General features: G+C 41.9%; 1 protein-coding gene across 1 annotated transcript in view; it reads right to left on the reverse strand.

Moving 5' to 3' along the window:
* The window catches only part of OTOA (otoancorin), a 57,306-nt gene that overhangs the window by 27,675 nt on the left and 9,850 nt on the right, over positions 1–19,781 (reverse strand). The window contains exons 8-17 of the mRNA XM_067461751.1: positions 19,237–19,452; positions 15,265–15,432; positions 14,033–14,173; positions 13,306–13,361; positions 12,362–12,479; positions 10,376–10,449; positions 9,039–9,174; positions 8,154–8,341; positions 6,035–6,128; positions 5,477–5,609 (exon numbers count right to left, since the gene is read on the reverse strand). Coding sequence (XP_067317852.1) covers positions 5,477–5,609; positions 6,035–6,128; positions 8,154–8,341; positions 9,039–9,174; positions 10,376–10,449; positions 12,362–12,479; positions 13,306–13,361; positions 14,033–14,173; positions 15,265–15,432; positions 19,237–19,452 — 1,324 coding nt within the window. The remainder of the gene's footprint in view (positions 1–5,476; positions 5,610–6,034; positions 6,129–8,153; positions 8,342–9,038; positions 9,175–10,375; positions 10,450–12,361; positions 12,480–13,305; positions 13,362–14,032; positions 14,174–15,264; positions 15,433–19,236; positions 19,453–19,781) is intronic.

Here is a 19,781-nt window from a genome sequence, read left to right on the forward strand (position 1 = left end):
GATTGTTGTGGCTCAGCAAGTGGCAGGGGATTTTTCTGGTGGCCTTTCAGAGGATGAGGGTACAGAGTTGAAATGTGAAGAGTCTGCTAGTGATCAGAGGGATTTGCAGGCTGAGGAAGCTGTTGTTTGGGATTTCTCAGGTGGTTGCTTGTTCTCAGGCAACAGAAAGTGAAGATTCCAGTTCCCTTGTGAAATAGCCTATAGCTGAACGGGAGTTCTCCCATGAAGTCAGATTAGGTTTGAGAACAGAGGGAGTGAAGGACAGATTAATTAGACATTCTGAAAGAATCTGTGAGAAGTCCTTGAAGCCCAGATGTGTTCACCATGATCTCATGGCCTCTTGGTCTGTCTTAAATTAGGTGATGTTTACTCTGTCTCTCTTAGAGGAGACAAGTTGCCTTAAGAATGATGTTCCTGGGTTGTTGTAGGTTTTTCCGGGCTATATGGCCATGTTCTGGAGGCAATTTTTCTCCTGACGTTTCGCCTGCATCTATGGCAAGCATCCTCAGAGGTAGTGAGGTCTCACTACCTCTGGGGATGCTTGCCATAGATGCAGGCGAAACGTCAGGAGAAAAATTGCCTCCAGAACATGGCCATATAGCCCGGAAAAACCTACAACAACCCAGTGATCCCTGCCATGAAAGCCTTTGACAATGGTGTTCCTGTCTCGAGTCTCAAGTTTATGATTCAAGTTTCCTGGTTTTGCCTAGAAGGGTTTGCCGTGGGTAAAGTTCCTGTTTTCATGCTTACAGATTTATGCTTGGGATTTTGGCTCTCCTGTTTTCATGTACTTTGATATTTTTGGATTGCCGCTATTTCGTATTTTCAACTCTACTGCACTTTTGGGAAATGCCCTTTTCCCTTTGTACATGCTTTTCTTAATAAGCTTTAGTAGACAGCACTACTGGACTCTGGTGTGGCTGGGTGAAAAGGTGTCTCAAGGCGAGAGTGCAACAAGGATAATCCTGCTTAGTTCTGTGTCATAGCACTTTCTTAGATGCTTTAAAAATACCTCACTTTCTCCCTGTAGTCTTCTGCCTGTGCCAGTTGCTCCAAAGTGAGTTCAAACTCTGTACTCAATTAATTCAGGAGAGGAAAGAAAAAGGGGTTGAATTTGGTAAAAAACAAGCTGCTGTAGCCTCTCCTAACGTATGTGTTCTTCCTCATTAATAACATTTGCTATCTTGGCCACTTTCCGGTACTGCTTGGCTACACAGGTCACATTTTTCATCTATGAAATGTTGGATGGTCAAGAGCCAGTATATTGCGATATACTGGCAAATTGGCCCAAGGTTCACATAGCTCTTTGGGGATTTCATCCCAGATCTTCTCAGTAATCCTATAACATGCAAAAAGTCAGGCAGGTGGATGGTTATTCTTAGGGAGAAGGGGACTTGGCCACAATATTAGCAGAATGTGCCAGAATCAGTCCCTGACATCTCCATCTGCAAGGATCAGGAAACAGATAAATAATAATAATAATAATAATAATAATAATAATAATGATACCAATCAATGTTATTTATACTCCGCCAACATCTCCCCAAAGGGGATTCAGGGTGGATTACATTTCCACTTGAAATCCCAGAGTAAGAAACCCTGCAGGGAGGAATAAATTTGTGTGACATGGGGAAAGCCATCATGTTCAACTGTCCCTGAGAATGCAAAACCTTAGAGAAATGCTATTCTGCAGTTCTGCCTACAGGTCCCAGCAACCTTGGATTTGACCATCCTTTGAAATAAAATAGAATCACAGCTGCTGCTACAAAGCTGAGCTCTGTCAACAAAACAAATTACAGCAGGGATGTACCAAACAGATTTGTGCTCGGAACGGAAGCCAAAGGAAGGATTTATCTCAATCAAATCCACACAGAAACCAGCAAAACACCCTAACAAGATTGCATCCAGGAGCTCAACCGAGGGAGAGCTGAGAAACACACGCAAATGTCTTATCTTCTTCCCAAAGAATCCCATCAACACAAAATAGCTCAATTGTTTTACAAACAAAAGAAGAGTTGGAGACTAATTCCCAATTTGTAGTTTTCAAATCTCAAGAAGTATTGGACTCCATGGCCCAAAGGCCCTAAATTAGCATGGCCAATGCCAAAGAATTTTGGGAGCCGGAGTCCAAACCATCAAAAGAGGAAAAGTTAAGAATTACACTTATAATAGGGAATATTTAGCTAATATATGGATTTATTTATTTATTTATTTACTGTATTTGTATACCGCCTTTCTCAGTGACTCAAGGCAGTTTCCAACAAATCAGTATACATAAAACATAATATAGATAAAAACCATTAAACAGTATAAAACATCACAAAAGCAGTAAAAACAACATCATCAGCGTCTCATTATTCTCAAGCATTGTCCAGTTCCATTGTCAGGTCATTCGATTTCCTATTTTAGCTACTCAGTATTTGTAAACGCTTGCTCAAATAGTCATGTTTTAACTTGCCTCCGAAACGTCAAGAGGGAGGGAGCAGATCTGATCTCCCTAAGGAGGGCGTTCCATAGCCAAGGGGCCACCACTGAGAAGGCCCTGTCTCTCGTCCCTGCCAAACGTGCTTGTAACAAAGGCGGGACTGAGAGCAGGGCCTCCCCAGATGATCTTAAAGTCCTCAGTGGTTTGTAAGGGGAGATATGTTTGAACAGAACCAAATGTTAAGGGCGGTTTTTCTTCTTCTATAAATTCCAGAAAACATGAAATTAACTTCATAACTAACAGTGCAATTTAAACATCTTTGTGCTGAAAGAAGTCACGCTTTTCCTCCCGACAGCACTAAATCATGCATTTTAGTCAGGGGCAAAAAAAACAAAAAAACAAAACCCGGGACTTGAAAAGATGTCTGGATAGAGACCTGTTGATCCAGGGATTTCTACCTCCGTTGTCCACACTTGCTGCTTTGTCGCAGGATTTTGCAGCCCCCAAGATGGCTGTTGCAGGACTTCCACTCGAAATTTTGTTTGTTTTTTTTGTCGTGTCAGGAGCGACCTGAGAAATTGCAAGTCGCTTCTGGTGTGAGAGAATTGGCTGTCTGCAAGGACGTTGCCCAGGGGACGCCCAGATGATTTGATGTTTTTATCATCCTTGTGGGAGGCTTCTCCCACAAGGATGGGAGAAGCCTGAGGAGCTGGAGCTGACAGAGGGAGGTCATCCGCCTCTCCCCGGATTCAAACCTGCGACCTGTCGGTCTTCATCCTGCCGGCACAGAGGTTTAACCCACTGCGCCACTGGGGGCTCCTTAACTAAAGATGCAAACACGCAAACATGCGAATCATTGTATAAGTTCTGCAGGGCCATCTGTGCAGAGACGGTGTTTTTCCTGGATTATACATGTCTGTTCATCATTGCACTTAATGTGAAAAGATATACAAAGGGGCCACAACTTTGTCCTGGCCAGAGAAAATGTGCCTTCCACATGTTTTATGAAGTTTTTGGCACACAAATAAAGTTTTCACCTTCTACTCAACTGTCACCTTCTTTTTAGGAACTGACCAATCAGGAACAAATATCTAAAACCCAGGAACAAACCCAGATTTTTTTTAAAAAAAACCTGTGATTTCAGAGTGCAGGGACATACAGACATTCAAATATGTGGATTTTCGGCTCAGAACTGGGATATTCCTACACCTGAAAATCTCACATGTTTTGCTGTTCTTGTCTATTGCTTCCACGTTTACAGAGAATGGCGTTTGGTTACCCTCCTGTTTGTTGCAGGAGATCCTGGGGTAAAGGTAATATCTGGACAGGCCCTGTGGCATCTTCCGAGGGCCAGTGGGTCCAGCATTATTGCAGTTTCAATCAAGTAGAGTAAAGCAAAGTTCCATGCATTTCTATTTCTTATGAAGCCAGCTCTTCTAGTTTAAGCCCCTGAACGCAGGAGTTACAGAGAAAAATAACAGGAAAACACAGAGTGACAATATTTTAAATAACAGCACAGGCAACTTTAATCTGTTGTCACAATGCTAATGTGACAACAGATTAAAGAGAAATAATCTGTAGGCTCAAATTTACACAGACTTCCTCTTTTACTTATGCAGCTAGCAAAGAAACAAACCAAAGTTAAATTAAATCAATCAAAATAGTGATCCATAGGGTATTCTTAATGTTGTGCTTGGCAGGGACATCAATAATAAGTCTGTGCTCGTACCTTGGGAAGTCTGACTTGGCCATGGTAGTCCACGCTCTGGTTACATCCCATATAGACTACTGCAATATACTCTATGTGGGGTTGCCTTTGAAGACTGTCCGGAAGCTTCAAATAGTCCAATGAACGGCAGCCAGATTGCTAACAGGAGTGGCGCTCAGGGAGCGTACAACTCCTCTGTTGTGCCAGTTCCACTGACTGCCAGTTTGCTACTGGGCACAATTCAAAGTGCTGGCTTTAGCCTTTGAAGCCCTAAACGGTTCTGGCCCAACTCACATATCTGAATGCATCTCCCCTTATGAACCATCTAAGACCTTAAGATCATATGGGGAGGCCCTGCTCTCATTACCGCCTTTGTCTCAAGTACGTTTGGCGGAGACGAGAGACAGAGCCTTCTCGGTGGTGGCCCTTTGGCTGTGGAACACCCTCCCTATAGATATTAGATCAGCCACCTCCCTTTTAACATTCCAGAAAAAGTCAAGACGTTTCCAAATGCAGAGTTACTGACACAGGAAAATGGAACGACAACAATGAGACCGGACAACGTTCTTAACAACGTTTATATTTTATTGATATGGTTTTTTATATGTTATGTTTTTAATTGTATTTACGATATTGTAAGCATTAAATTTTACCCTGTTAACAGCCTTGAGTCGCCTGAGAAAGGCGGTATAGTAAATGCAGTAAGTAAGTAAACAAATAATAAGCCAAACAATGTGGCCTGCAGCAGAGTGTGGTCGTATGGAGTGCTCTTGATCCGAATTTCATTCCATTTGTGACCCTACACTTTGATATATCACCCTCTAAGCCAGGCAGAATTCTGGGGTTATTACAATACATTAACTGGTTGAGTGTGGGTCCTCTGCTCCCTTAGGTGCGCCATTACGACTCCATAAACAGAGCGTCAACATCAGAAACAGAATGAGCAATTGCAAGGTAATACTTATACATTGGAAGAAGCAGCACATACTGCTTTTGTAGCGGTTGTGTAGGAAACAGCTGAATCAACATACACTGATGTGTGACAAAGGATTAAGTGGAAAAATAATCTGTAGGCTCACATTTACATACTTTGCGTTTGGCTTGTTCTTTTAAGCAGGGAGCACAAAAAATTAAAATAAAATAACTGTTGCTACCCTCCTAGCATAGATTTCAGCAGATGTTTGGAAGGTTCACGATCCGATTTATTTCAGAAAGCAAAGACTTCCACGAATAGACCAAAACTACATTTTAGTTTTTCATTGTCTCAAAACACATTTAAGCTCAGCAAGATGAAGGAAGAAGTCAGATGGCCTACAGCACAAAGGCAGCGAAGAATTACTCACCAAGGGTTACGTTTGGCACACTCAATGGGGTGCTAGAGTTGCGAACACTTTCAAAATAAGCCAGCAAGAGCTCTTCAGAAGGAGGAACTGGTCCAGATTTCTTTGATGCTATATCTGATATGAAACCAGGAAACTTTGGTGGGGTGGAAGAGAGATAAAATGTTATTATTTAGAGATCATGATTGCTCTGATGAAAGGAGGTTCAGAAGTAATAAGATAAAAGGAGACAAACTGTGTTTTAGTTTTATTGGTAGAATAAAGATCAAGTAGTGCATTCCCTGTAAATAATTTATTTGTCATGATGTCCAAATTTTAGTGCCATGTTAGAGATTCCCCCTTTCTACTTCCATCATATAATTTCATTTTAGTTTTAAAAGGAAGGGAAAATGAAGTGAAGAACACTGGAAAAGGTTGAATAATGCAACACTGTACCATTTGGTTGCAATTCCCACTTAGAATTAATAAAATAGTTGGCATACCCATGCCTTGGGAGAAAGACAGGATATAAATCAATTCAATAGTATCAATTTAAAGCAGAAATACTAACTACAGAAATACCTTTTCCACAAGGATGCTCAAATCACTCCTTGGCAAAAGAGCTATAAATGGACCAATGTCTTGCGTTGTCTCAGCCGTCCAGTTTCTTGGGGAACTGAAAGAAATGTTTTGGAATACTATTTAAGTGAAGTAGTCCTAGAACAATGTTCAGATATCATAAGGCTCAATTGTACATATTACATTCGCATGTCCGAACAACAAATACAAGTTCCAGTAACTATTATCGCAGAGCTTTCCAACCATTTCATGTTGGTGGCACACTTTTTACACATGCATCTTTTTGCAACACAGTAATTCGGTTTTACTGGCAAATGAAAACTTAAATCATAGAATCATAGAATCAAAGAGTTGGAAGAGACCTCATGGGCCATCCAGTCCAACCCCCTGCCAAGAAGCAGGAATATTGCATTCAAATCCCCCCTGACAGATGGCCATCCAGCCTCTGTTTAAAAGCTTCCAAAGAAGGAGCCTCCACCACACTCCGGGGCAGAGAGTTCCACTGCTGAACGGCTCTCACAGTCAGGAAGTTCTTCCTCATGTTCAGATGGAATCTCCTCTCTTGTAGTTTGAAGCCATTGTTCCGCGTCCTAGTCTCCAGGGAAGCAGAAAACAAGCTTGCTCCCTCCTCCCTGTGACTTCCTCTCACATATTTATACATGGCTATCATATCTCCTCTCAGCCTTCTCTTCTTCAGGCTAAACATGCCCAGCTCCTTAAGCCGCTCCTCATAGGGCTTGTTCTCCAGACCCTTGATCATTTTAGTCGCCCTCCTCTGGACACATTCCAGCTTGTCAATATCTCTCTTGAATTGTGGTGCCCAGAATTGGACACAATATTCCAGATGTGGTCTAACCAAAGCAGAATAGAGGGGTAGCATTACTTCCCTAGATCTAGACACTATGCTCCTATTGATGCAGGCCAAAATCCCATTGGCTTTTTTTGCCGCCACATCACATTGTTGGCTCATGTTTAACTTGTTGTCCACGAGGACTCCGAGATCTTTTTCACACGTACTGCTCTCAAGCCAGGCACCCCCCATTCTGTTATAACCCAACCGGTTATAAGAGATATGGACAGATATGTGAACTATAATATCAAAACGTATGGGGCATAATATCGCTCGTGAAAGGCTTTATTTATATATTTAAAAATATGTGTTGTATTGCTTATTTCCCATAATGAGAGGTTTCTCATTATGTGTTGTCAAAGGCTTTCATGGTTGGAATCACTGGGTTGCTGAGAGTTTTCCAGGCTGTATGTTCCAGAAGCATTCTCTCCTGACGTTTCACTCACATATATGGCAGGCATCCTCAGAGGTTGTGAGGTCTGTTGGAAACTAGGCAAGTGAAGTTTATATATCTGTGGAATAATGTCCAGAGTGGGAGAAAGAACGCTTGTCTGCTTGAGGGAAGTTTGAATGTTGTAAATGGCCACCTTGATTAGCATTTAATGGCCTTGCAGCTTCAAAGCCTGGTTGACTGCTGCCTGGGGGAATCCTTTGTTGGGAGGTGCTAGCTGGCACTGATTGATTCTTGTCTGGAATTCTCCTACTTTTTGAGTGTTGCTCTTTATTTACAGTCTTGATTTTACTGTAAGGCCATTAAATGCGAATCAAGGTGGCTATTTGCAACATTCACACTTGCCTCCAACAGACAGGAGTTCCTTCTCCCACCCTGGACATTCCACCTCTCTTGCCTAGTTTCTGACAGACCTCACAACCTCTGAGGATGCCATAGATGTGAACAAAATGTCAAGAGAGTATGCTTCTGGAACATGGGCACACAGCCCGGAAAACTCATAGCAACCCAGTTTCTCATAATTTTTGCACAATACACCTACACACTATCACCATTTCATGTATGTGTTATGACACACTGTTTGGAAGGCTTATCTGACATGCTTGGGAACAGAAGAGTGTTGGATTTCAGATTTATGTATTGTGGGAAAACTGTATTTCCATGCACAACTAAAGGCTGGTGTGACAAAGTCCAAAAACACATACACAGACATATATTATCCTTGGTTATTATCAATTTAAGGCGGAATTTCTATGAAGACAGTGGTAAATTGGTTTTTCTCCCACTCCAATGAGTGTTGACCCCACAGATTATTCCCTTACCCATACAAATCAATGATCCAGTGTTTAATGTCCATCTCCTGTTCATGGCTGAGATGTTGGCATTGTTCATACTGTTGAAGGGCTGTGGCCACTGTCTCCAGTGACCCCACACAAATTAATGCTGGGGACAAATGGCAGATGAGGTTGCCAATCAAGTCAAGGTCATATTCATCAACGATAGAGCCATTCTGAAATAAAGAAGTCAAGAGTTAATATGTGAATGCCTAATGTGAGAGTTGTAGTTCACCTACATCCAGAGTGCACTGTGAACTCAACCAACAATGGATCTGGATCAAACTTTTCACAAATATTCCATATGCCCAAATATGAACACAGATGGAGTTTGGGGGAAATAGACCTTGACATTTGGGAGTTGTAGTTACTTGGATTTATAGTTCACCTACAATCAAAGAGTGTCCTGAACCCCACTAATGACAGAATTGGGGCAAACTTCCCAACCAGAACCCCCATGACCAACAAAAAATACTTAAGGCCATCCAGTCCAACTCCCTTCACCAGGGCAAGAAAACGTAATTAAAGCCCTCCCGACAAAGAGCCATCCAGCCATAGATATAGATATATATGATTCACATACACAGATATAGTATCATAGATTTGAAGGTAACCCCTAAAGAAGGACAATTATATGTTGCATGTTCCAGAGTAGGCAAACCAGACAATATCCACACCAATACTGACAAAGAAACAACAAGAAATGCATAAAGAAATTACATATATTAGAAACCAACATTTTCTCATTACTTTATTTTCCAGATCACCAGACTGGGCCACAGCAATGTCTGGCAGGGGACGGCTAGTATGTGTGTGTGTGTGTGTGTGTGTGTGTGTATATATATCTTTTAACAAAATAAAAATATTTCTAACCAGGCAGTCATGGACTTTTTGCAGAATTGCATTTTTCTTCTGTTCATTTAAAACGAGACGATCGAGTTCAATCTTCCTTAGGCTGCTGATGAAAGGGACACAGAGCGATCCCGTAATGGCTTCCAGATACTCAACACTAAAGGAAAGATTTATGACAACAGTTTTGTGAAGAAAAAGTGGGATTTCTGCAAAATACATCAGCTATAATGTATGGGAAAGGAGACAATTCCACACACAGTCCGTTCCTGCAATTTGGAGATAGTATTATTAATGTCTGTCCAGGGTTGTTGCAAAAATGATAATAAAATAATGTATGTAGAGCTCTCTGAATGCTTTAGACATTCTATACAGTTGTGCATTAACATTATTCAGTTCAAATGCATGCATTCTTGATTACTAAAGCAATATTTTTCTGACATTCATGGAACAAATGTAAGAAAATTGACTGGAAAAAAACACTGGCATTTCGGGGATCTATCATATTTAATTTTCATACTTCTATTAAAAAATGAAGTATAAAATTAAATTAAAAAGGTGTGCCGTCACACCCAGACACTATAAAATTAGAACTAAGATGTGCTTTTCTCTTTATCTGGGTGAACCGCTGGGGGTCTTTCTTTGAAGCAATAACTCAATCAAGATATGAACATCAACAAAATATTTATTTCCAAAGTCCTTGGCAGACTTGGCACAGCTTGATAAAGTTACAACACAAACAGTCAATTTGGGAAAACATAGAGATGTTCTTTCTTTCCCTTTTCTTCAATTACTGAGGTAACCTTTCTCCAAATGGTAGAAAAAATCCTGGGATCTTTCACCCTAACCCTGAGCTGCTATGGTTAGAAAGAACAGGTCTTCCCCTATCTAAGCACAAGGTTAGCTTTGGAGATGAAGCAATGCTCAATAGTACTCAATAACTATTTCTCTCTATTTCTCAATAAGCTTCTCTTTATCTCTCTCTCTATCTATAACTCAATCAGCTTCTCTGTCTAAATAACCCAATAACTCAATTGTACTCACAATGGCTTTTCAGAGCAACCTGTCTGACCAACAGCACATCTGAGGCTTTTTTCTCTACTGCAGGAGGCAGGGGAGATTCCAAAATGGAGATCTCAACCCCAGGAAAAAGGGCGGACTTCTAACCCAAAGAGATACTTTCTAAACCAATAACTGCAGAGGGCCTGCAGCCTGGCTTTCCAGACTCTGATACTGTATAACTTCCAGGGTGCTGCTGGGTCTGTAGCAACCCTGGGGAAATGCAAAGGAATGCTATCCCATGCAGCTAAAAGGCAACATAAACCATGCTCCTGGAAGACGGAACAAAAGGAATCACTTACGGAAGCAGTGCTAACAAGTAGGGAGGCGTGGATGTATTAGAGATGGTCCAGTATTTCCAAGCCATACAACTGATCTGCAAATAAGATATTTAAAAATCGTTTAATATAGTCACCATCTCTTAAACACCAGAAATAATAGCCTATTTTAAGGGGAAAAGAAGAGGAAGGGGAAAAGAAGAAAAGGAAATGTGGCAGCATTTTTAAGACTAACTGGTTCTTATTTTTGCACAAGTTTTCATAGTTATAAACATATGTCTTTGGATGCTGTAAGTGGATTTATGGCCCTCCCTCCAGGTGTTTTGGACTTCGACTCCCACAATTCCTAACAGCCTCAGGCTCCTTCCTATTCCCCCTCAGCCGCTTAAGCGGCTGAGGGGGAAAAGGAAAGGGCCTGAGGCTGTTAGGAATTGTGAGAGTTGAAGTCCAAAATACCTGGAGGGAGGGCCTAAGTTTGCCCATACCTGTTTTAGAACCAACCATAAATGAAGCTGTTTCCTGCAGTGAAAGGATTGGCCACCTGGGGGAGCTGTGGTTTATATCCACGAAAGCTCATGTGAAAATAAAAACCAATTCGTCTTAAAGGCACTGACACACTTTATTTTCTTTTTCCTCTCCCTTTCTTCCCTCCTTGTCATGTAAGATAACATGATAACACGACTACTTCTTTGAAAAGAGGTCCATTATTTTAAATAAATCAGATTTCTAAAAAGGGAAATACTTTATTTGGGAGGCCCAGGCAGTCTTCTAAAGGAAACCAGATGTGGAGCAGTGCAGTAAGGAGAATGAACTTTTATCTACTGACACATACTTGACTTTGCACCAGTAGTTCTCAACCTGGGGTCCCCAGATTTTTTTTGGCCTACAACTCCCAGAAATCCCAGCCAGTTTACCAGCTGTTAGGATTTCTGGGAGTTGAAGGCCAAAAACATCTCGGGACACAAAGGTTGAGAACCACTGCTTTACACCAAATATTCTTGTACTGAATGATTTTTTTATGTCAGGAGCAACTTGGGAAACTGCAAGTCGCTTCTAGTGTGAGAGAATTGGCTGTCTGAAAGGATGTTGCCCAGGGGATGTCCGGATGTTTTACCTGTCAGTGTGTAATTCATATATGATGTGTGTTTAAATGTAATTTTATGTAATAGGATTGTGATTGTAATAGAATTGTATTGCCAGGATGTGGTTTGACACAGAAGGGTTAAAAAAGCAAAGTAACAAGCTGTGAGAATGTGACCCTGAGTTCTTGCTCTGTGAAAGATTAGGGAGTGCCAGAGATAAACTTCCTTCCAGCTGCAGTTTGTATTAGTTACTATCTCTTTCGGTTTGTGTTTCTTCACGTCTGTCTGCTGATGGTGTATGTTGTCTATTTTGAGCTGCTTAAGTAAAGCTGAAAACCTGCTTTTACCGGAGACTCCAGAGTCCATTATTCTGAGCTTCTGCGATACTCTGCTACACGCTAACATTACCATCCTGTGGGAGGCTTCCCTCATGTCCCCGCATGAGAAGCTAGAGCTGACAGATGGGAGCTCACCCCACTCCACAGATTCAAACTGCTGACCTTTTGGTCAGCAGTCCTGTCAGCACAAGGGTTCAACCCATTGCGCCACCAGCATTCAATGATTATACCTCTGCTAGAAATATGAAGAATCAGAACCCAGCGATCTATCGGCTATGGGGCTGAGGCTGTTAGGAAATGTGGGAGCTGAAGTCCACAACACCTGGAGGGAGGGCCATAAACCCACTCACAGCATCCAAAGACATGTGTAGGACCATAAACCTACTTACAGCATCCAATGACAAAGATACTTACAGCGTCCAAAGACAGGAATTGTGGAAGTTGACGTCTAAAATTCTTGGAAGGCCCAAATTTATGCATGCCTGGTATAAAGGCATTTATCCATTGTGAAAATGTCAAGAGTCAACATCCCAGGCAGGACCTCTTGCCAACAAAATAGAAGAGAGACATGGTGCCATTTTGTGTATTACCTGATATGGTGAAAGCAGGTGGAGATTATTTTCAAAATATTTGAAAACATTGACAAAGGTGATGGCGCTCATTCTGTCGATTTGCCAGCATGTTATTCCTTTCACCATTTGGTCAATGCTGAATGGAAGAAGAAGACGGAGGAGGAGGAAAGATATGCAGTAAATATTTACAGGATTAACATCCAAGCATTCAAAATACCTTTTATTTCTCCAGATGTTTTTGACTTAAATTTATTTATTTATTTACTAGATTTCTACCCCGCCCTTCTCAACCCCCGAGGAGGGACTCAGAGAGGCTAACACTAGCAACAATTCAATGCTGCAATATCACAAAAACAACAATATAAAACCATAAAAACACAATAGATTAAAACATTAATTATACAAGCATAGCAGTTTCCATTATCATAACAAACATCATATGGTCCAAAGTGCTGTTGTGCCTGCTAGCCAAAAGACTGGTGCCAAAACCACGATTTCAGTTTTTTCCTAAAGGAAAGGAGGGGGACACCGATCTAATCTCGTTGGAGAGTGAATTCCACAAGCAGGGGGACACCACTGAGAAGGCCCTGTCCCTCATCCCCACTAGATGCGTTTTCAAGGCCGGTGGGACCGAGAGCAGGCCCTCCTCAGTGGATCTTAAACTACGAGGTGGAATGTAGAGGGAGATACGTTCAGACAAGTAAGCTGGGCTGAAGTTGTATAGGGCTTTAGCTCCCATAAGCCCCAACCAGCTTGACCAATAATCAGGAATTTTGGGAGCTGAAGGCTGAAAACTCAGGGAGGAACAAAGTTCAGAAACCAATCAGGAGTCTGGCATTGCTTTATGTGGGTAAATTCTGAGAATCTGAACCACTATTAAAAGAACAAGGAATGGATGTGCTATTTGACCACCAAACAAAGATTTAAATATATAGCACTCGACATCAAATCATCGCACGTACCTTAGGAGTTCAGAAAGAGTTGTCTTCTTTGATAATAATTCATATAGAAATAAGGCCTGAAATGAAATTAATATAGTAGTCTGCATGTGTAGGTATGCATATACCGCAAGGTAAAGGTAAAGGTTTCCCCTTGACATCAAGTCTAGTCGTGTCCACCTCTGGGGGGTGGTGCTCATCTCTATTTTCTAAGCCAAAAAAACTGGTGTTGTCCATAGACACATCCAAGATCATGTGGCCGGCATGACTGCATGGAGCCGTTACCATCCCGCTGAAGCGGTACCTATTGATCTATTCACATTTGTATGTTTTCGAACTGCTAGGTTGGCAGAAGCTGGGGCTAATAGCGGGAGCTCACCCCACTCCCCAGATTCGAACCAACAACCTTTTGGCCAGCAAGTTCAGCAGCTCAGATGTTTAACCTGCTGCACCACCATGTCTGCATAGAGCACCGTTACCATCCCACTGAAGCGGTACCTATTGATCTACTCACATTTGTATGTTTTCGAACTGCTAGGTTGGCAGAAGCTGGGGTTAATAGCAGGAGCTTACCCCGCTCCCCAGATTGCTCCCCAGATTTGAACCGACAACTTTTTGGTCAGCAAGTTCAGCAGCTCAGCTGTTTAACCCGCTGCACCACCAGGGACTCTTTTATCTACCCAACTAATGTTATGATTCTGTGACTCTCTTATCCACTGTGTCAACAAAGATCCAGCCAGACCTTATTTACCTGACTCGGCCTCAGTTCCTTTTCTTTTACTAGGGAAGAGTTGAATCCCTCTTCCGTCCACAAATCAAAAAGTGACAGCTCCTTAAAAAAGGGTCCTTGCACATCTGCCAACACGGATGATAGTTCTGTGGATGCAATAATCTACAGGAGGGAAGAACACCACAGTGTTACATCTATCATCTATCTATCCATCCATTCATCCTTCACTGCATATCTGGATTTGTCTATAAACAATGAATTTGTGCAAAGGCCAAAGGCAGTGATGAATATATTTATTTAGAAATACACTTCAAATCATCGAATCCTAGAGTTGGAAGAGACCTCATGGGCTATCCAGTCCAACCCCTTTCTGCCAAGAAGCAGGAATATTGCATTCAAAGCACCCCTGACAGATGGCCATCCAGCCTCTGTTTCAAAGCCTCCATAGAAGGAGTCTCCACCACACTCCGGGGCAGAGAGTTCCACTGCTGAACAGCTTTCACAGTTAAGAAGTTCTTCCAAATGTTTAGGTGGAATCTCCTTTCCTGTAGTTTGGAGCCATTGTTCCGCGTCCTAGTCTCCAGGATACCAGAAAGGAAGCCTGCTCCCTCCTCCCTGTGACTTCCCTTCACATATTTATCCATGGCTGGATGGCCATCTGTCAGGGGTGCTTTGAATGCAATATTCCTGCTTCTTGGCATGGGCTGCACTGGATGGCCCATGAGGTCTCTTCCAACTCTATGATCTATATAAATTCCAACTCTATGATCTATATAGATTCTATGATCTATATAAATAAAAATGTAATGTTCGTTTGAGGGATTAACATAACTCAAAAACCACTGGACGAATTGACACCAAATTTGGACACAAGACACCTCTCAGGCCAATGAGTGACCATCACTCATTTAAAAAACTGAAAAACACAGCAGAAGAGACTTAAAAAGCCAAAAAAGCAAAAAGACACTATAACGCATGCGCAAAACCATACACACACACACGTATATACACATAGACACAAATATATACATACATACATATATACACACACAAAACACATATACACAGACTGGGCCACAGCAACGTTGGCAGGGGATGGCTAGTGATCAATGAATAAGCTTTGCAAGAGGCCTTTCAATTTTGAGGCTGTAGAAAAGGTGGGACGCTGTCAAACAATGGCATGATAGGTAAAGAGGTTTGGGCATTGAGAAACCTCCAGACAGCTGGATTGGGATTTCGGGATGCTCACTTACCTTGCGGAGGATGCCTTGGCGTTGGGCTGGAGACAAATCGGAGGCGCGTTCAGCTAATGCTCCTCTGAGTAACTGAGACAGCTCTTTGGGGCTCATCCTGTGGAATGACTGAGTGCTTATCCCGGTCACCAAAGCACCCATCTGGCTGATATTATGGAGTGAGAGTATCTGCATGCGAGCAGATGACATATAAGATAGGAATGGCATATGAGCAGCAAGTGGCTAACGTGTTAGACAATAACACTTTTGCTCAATGCCTTTAGCCTCCTCCCTGAACCCTTTAATTTTTCCCATCCAATCCCCAATGTAGGCTTTACAAAGCTACAAGTAAACATCTGGCCATTTCTTTCTGTGTGATGAGTGCACTCCACTCATATCACTGAACCACCAGTTTTTTCCAGTCTTTCCAATGTGAGGAAATGTTGTCCAAATCTCAGCCATAAAACTCTTTGAATGACTCTCTCTCAGCCCAACTTATCCATCAATATAAAAATAGTGAGAAGTATGACCTTGAGCTTGGGAGAGGAAAGGCAAGATAAAAATGTAACAGTAATATTCATAGTAGTTATTTATCCATCAGAGTCTATCACCTCAGCAAGCGAGAGCCCAAAAGTGGCAGGCTCAAATCCAGAACCTTAATCAATGGCTGATACCAAATGAGAGACTCCCCCCTGGGCACACAGAAAATGGGTGACTTGGAAGGTGCTGAGCAGACTGTGCTCTGTCACCATGAGATGCAGAGCCAACCTTAAGAAATGGGGCTACAAAGTGGAATCCACGACATGCAAGTGCAGAGAAGAGCAAACCACAGACCACCTGCTGCAATGCAACCTGAGCCCTGCCACATGCACAATGGAGGACCTTCTTGCGGCAACACCAAAGGCACTCCAAGTGGCCAGCTACTGGTCAACAGACATTCAACAGAATATCAAGTCTGCAAACCTTGTGTTTTGTTGGTTTGTTTGTCTGTTTTTAATACAATACAACTGTTTTGGTTTGCTCCTGACACGATAAATCAATCAATCAATCAGAGTCTATGGATAGTTTCCATGCTGGATTTTCAAACATGCTCAAACTATTGTTGAAGGCTTTCATGGCCGGAATCACTAGGTTGTTGTGAGATTTCTGGGCTGTATGGCCATGTTCCAGAAGCATTCTCTCCTGACGTTTCGCCTGCATCTATGGCAGGCATCCTCAAAGATTGTGAGCTCTGCTGGACATTAGTACTCTTGACTGAGGTAGAGTGAATGTTTCAAGGTGGCCAACTGAAACATCAACATCAGACAACAATCAAGGCCAGCTAACACCTCCCAATAAAGGATTCCCCCAGGCAGGAAGCAGCCATGCTTTGAAGCTGCAATGCCATTCAGTGCTAATCAAGGTGGCCAATTGCAGCATTCACACTTGCCTCAAGCAGACAAGAGTTTTTTCTCCCATCCTGGACATTATTCCACAGATATATAAACCCCATTTTCCTAGTTTCCAACAGACCTCAAAACCTCTGAGAATGCCTGCCATAGATGCAGGCAAAACGTCAGGAGAGAATGCTTCTGGAACAAGGTCATATAGCCCAGAAAACTCACAACAACCCATGTTTTGCACAGCATGTGTTGTATCTGGAATAGTTTCTTCCCAATTCAAACTAAAACTGTTGGATGTGTTTCTGTGTATCATAAATCAAAGACTTCTGGGATACTTGTATTCCACATTATGTTTTTGTTTGTTTGTTAATGCAAGACAGAAAGCTAAGGAAAGTCAATCTAAACATATAGTCAAGATGATATAGTTAATAATACGATTCCACTGCAAATGCAAGAAAATCACAGTATCTATCTGTGCAAATGTCCTGAATCCATCTCCTTGGAGCCTGCAACCTGTAATAGTAGCCTCGAGCAGTTATTCATGATTGCAGAGCTACAGTGAGGCTTTTTGTGAGCCATGTTTTGGAGGAATTACTGTGTTCAAAGCTAGATTTGTAGCTCAAAACCCTGCTTTTATTTTAAACAGTTTTATTTGTGGTATTAATATCCAGCTTTTTCCTCAAAGGAGTTCTGCGCAGGAACCCTGCTGAGCCATCCCTTTATATCTTTATTATGAAATGAATGTGTTTAGGCTTAGAGAGATGAATGGCCCAAGCTTACCTGAAGCACACTTGCCTCATCTCTCCTGGAAAAGTTACTTTTTTTTTTTACTAAAGCTTTTGAAATCCCCTAGCTAAAGCCCGAATGTGATTGGAATCCTAAATAAGTATCTCTTCCCATTATTCAGGTACAACGTGTTAACTTTCTTTTTTTTGTAAAAGCAATCTTTAATAATAAAAATGTAATCTTCGTTTGTGGGATTAACATAACTCAAAAACCACTGGACAAATTGACACCAAATTTGTACAGCGCACACCTAACAAGCCAATGTATGTCCTTCACTCAATTTTTTTTTATTTTGTCATTTGGGAGTTGTAGTTGCTGGGATTTATAGTTTACCTACAATCAAAGAGCATTCTGAACTCCACCAACGATGGAATTGAACCAGATGGACTCCCATAAACAACAGAGAACACAAGAAGGGTTTGGTGGGGATTGACCTTGAGTTTGGGAGTTGTAGTTCACCTACATCCAGAGAGCACTGTGGACTCAAACAATGATGGATCTGGACCAAACTTAGCACAAATACTCAAATGTGAACATTGGTGGAGTTTAGGGAAAACAGACCTTGACATTTGGGAGTTGTAGTTGCTGGGATTTATAGTTTTCTTACAATCAATTAGCATTGTGGACTCCATCAACAATAGAACTGGGCCAAACTTCCCACACAGGACTCCCATGACCAACAGAAAATACTTAAGGCCATCCAGTCCAACTTCACCAGGGCAAGAAAATGTAATTAAAAGCCCTCCTGACAAAGAGTCATCCAGCCATAGATATTGTTAGATATGTATGATCCACACACATAGTATCATAGATTTGAAAGGGACCTCTAAAGAAGGACAATTCTATGTTGCATGTTCTAGAATAGGCAAACCAGACACTCTCCACATCAACACTGGCAAAGAAACAACAAGAAATACTGTTTACCCACAAGCATCAAGATATTACATATATTAGAAACCAACACTTTTTCATTATTTTATTTTCCAGATCACTAGACTGGGCCACAACAACGCGTGACAGGGGATGGCTAATCTATATAAATACAAATCTCATGTTCATTTGTGGGATTAACATAACTCTAAAACCACTGGACGAATAGACACGAAATTTGGACACAATGCACCTATCAGGCCAACGAGTGATCATCACTCATAAAAACCACTGAAAAACACAGCGGAAGGGAATTAAAAAGCCAAAAAAGCAAAAAGATGCTACAGTGCATGCACAAAACGACTCTCCCTGGCAAACAAAACACACAATAGCATATCCACACTCTCTTTCAGACTACAGTTCCCAGCATCCCCTAGATCAGGGGAAGAGGATGATCCAAATGCATTGCTTCCAAACTTTCTTCTTCTTGGATTTCTTTGAGCGCACCCCAATCCCTGCATATTTCCAATTTCCTATTCCTGGACTGCAACTCCCAGCAATCCTCCAGATAGAGAGATTAAACAGAGATAGATAGGTAGGTAGATAGATCGATCAGATGGACTGCTGGGTGTTGCAAATAGGTAGAGAAGGAAGAAAGGGGAGAAAGAGGAAGGAAGGGAAAGAAAAGGGGGGAGGAAGGGAAGAGGAAGAGAAGGAAGGAAGGAAGGAAGGAAGGAAGGAAGGAGAGAAAGAGGGAGGGAAAGTTGGCTAGAGCATCATGTGGCGGATACAGTAAAAAGTTGAAACAATATGGTGTATTTCAGTTCCTATATGGAACCAACTGCTTCACATTTAGCAGATTTGGTTAAAATGGGATTGTTGAACCAATATATTTGTTTGTATGAGCCCAATATTAAAGGTGTTTTACATTCCCTTGACAAAAATACCAATGTACCTTTTCATACATCAGATATTTCCTGGATAAAATCATGATTTGGCTTCTTGCCCATCCCGAAACCTGGTTTAATGTTGGGATTGCGTTGTGCACAGCCTCCGGGGAGAGAGATTCCAGCTGGCTGGGACTCAGTCCGACCACCGCGTCCGAGAGGGAGCCAAGGGACTCATTCAACGTCTGGTTTTGCAGGGCAAGGTCAAGCAGCTGGGATTTGAGCTGAAACCAGTTGGAGAAAGGGCTTTGAAGAACTGACGATGAAATGCTAAAAGGGATTCAGGGACACAGTTTGAAATGCAGGATGCTGTGGGGGGTTGCATCTTTGTGTGTGCATGCTTATATATGAATGGTCAAGATACTATAGCATTAGACAATAACAATGTTGGATCTCCAACATATTACTTACACCCCAGGATGCTACACATCCCAAGCTTGCGTTTTCATCCCCATCTGAACATTTTTTGATGTGCTGCATTTCAGGATACTAGCAAATTATGTTTGCAAAGGAATCTCCCAGTCATAGGGTACATCATAGTCAGATGGAAAGA

Source organism: Anolis sagrei, chromosome Y, assembly GCF_037176765.1.
Source record: "Anolis sagrei isolate rAnoSag1 chromosome Y, rAnoSag1.mat, whole genome shotgun sequence".
Taxonomy (NCBI): Eukaryota; Metazoa; Chordata; class Lepidosauria; order Squamata; family Dactyloidae; genus Anolis; species Anolis sagrei.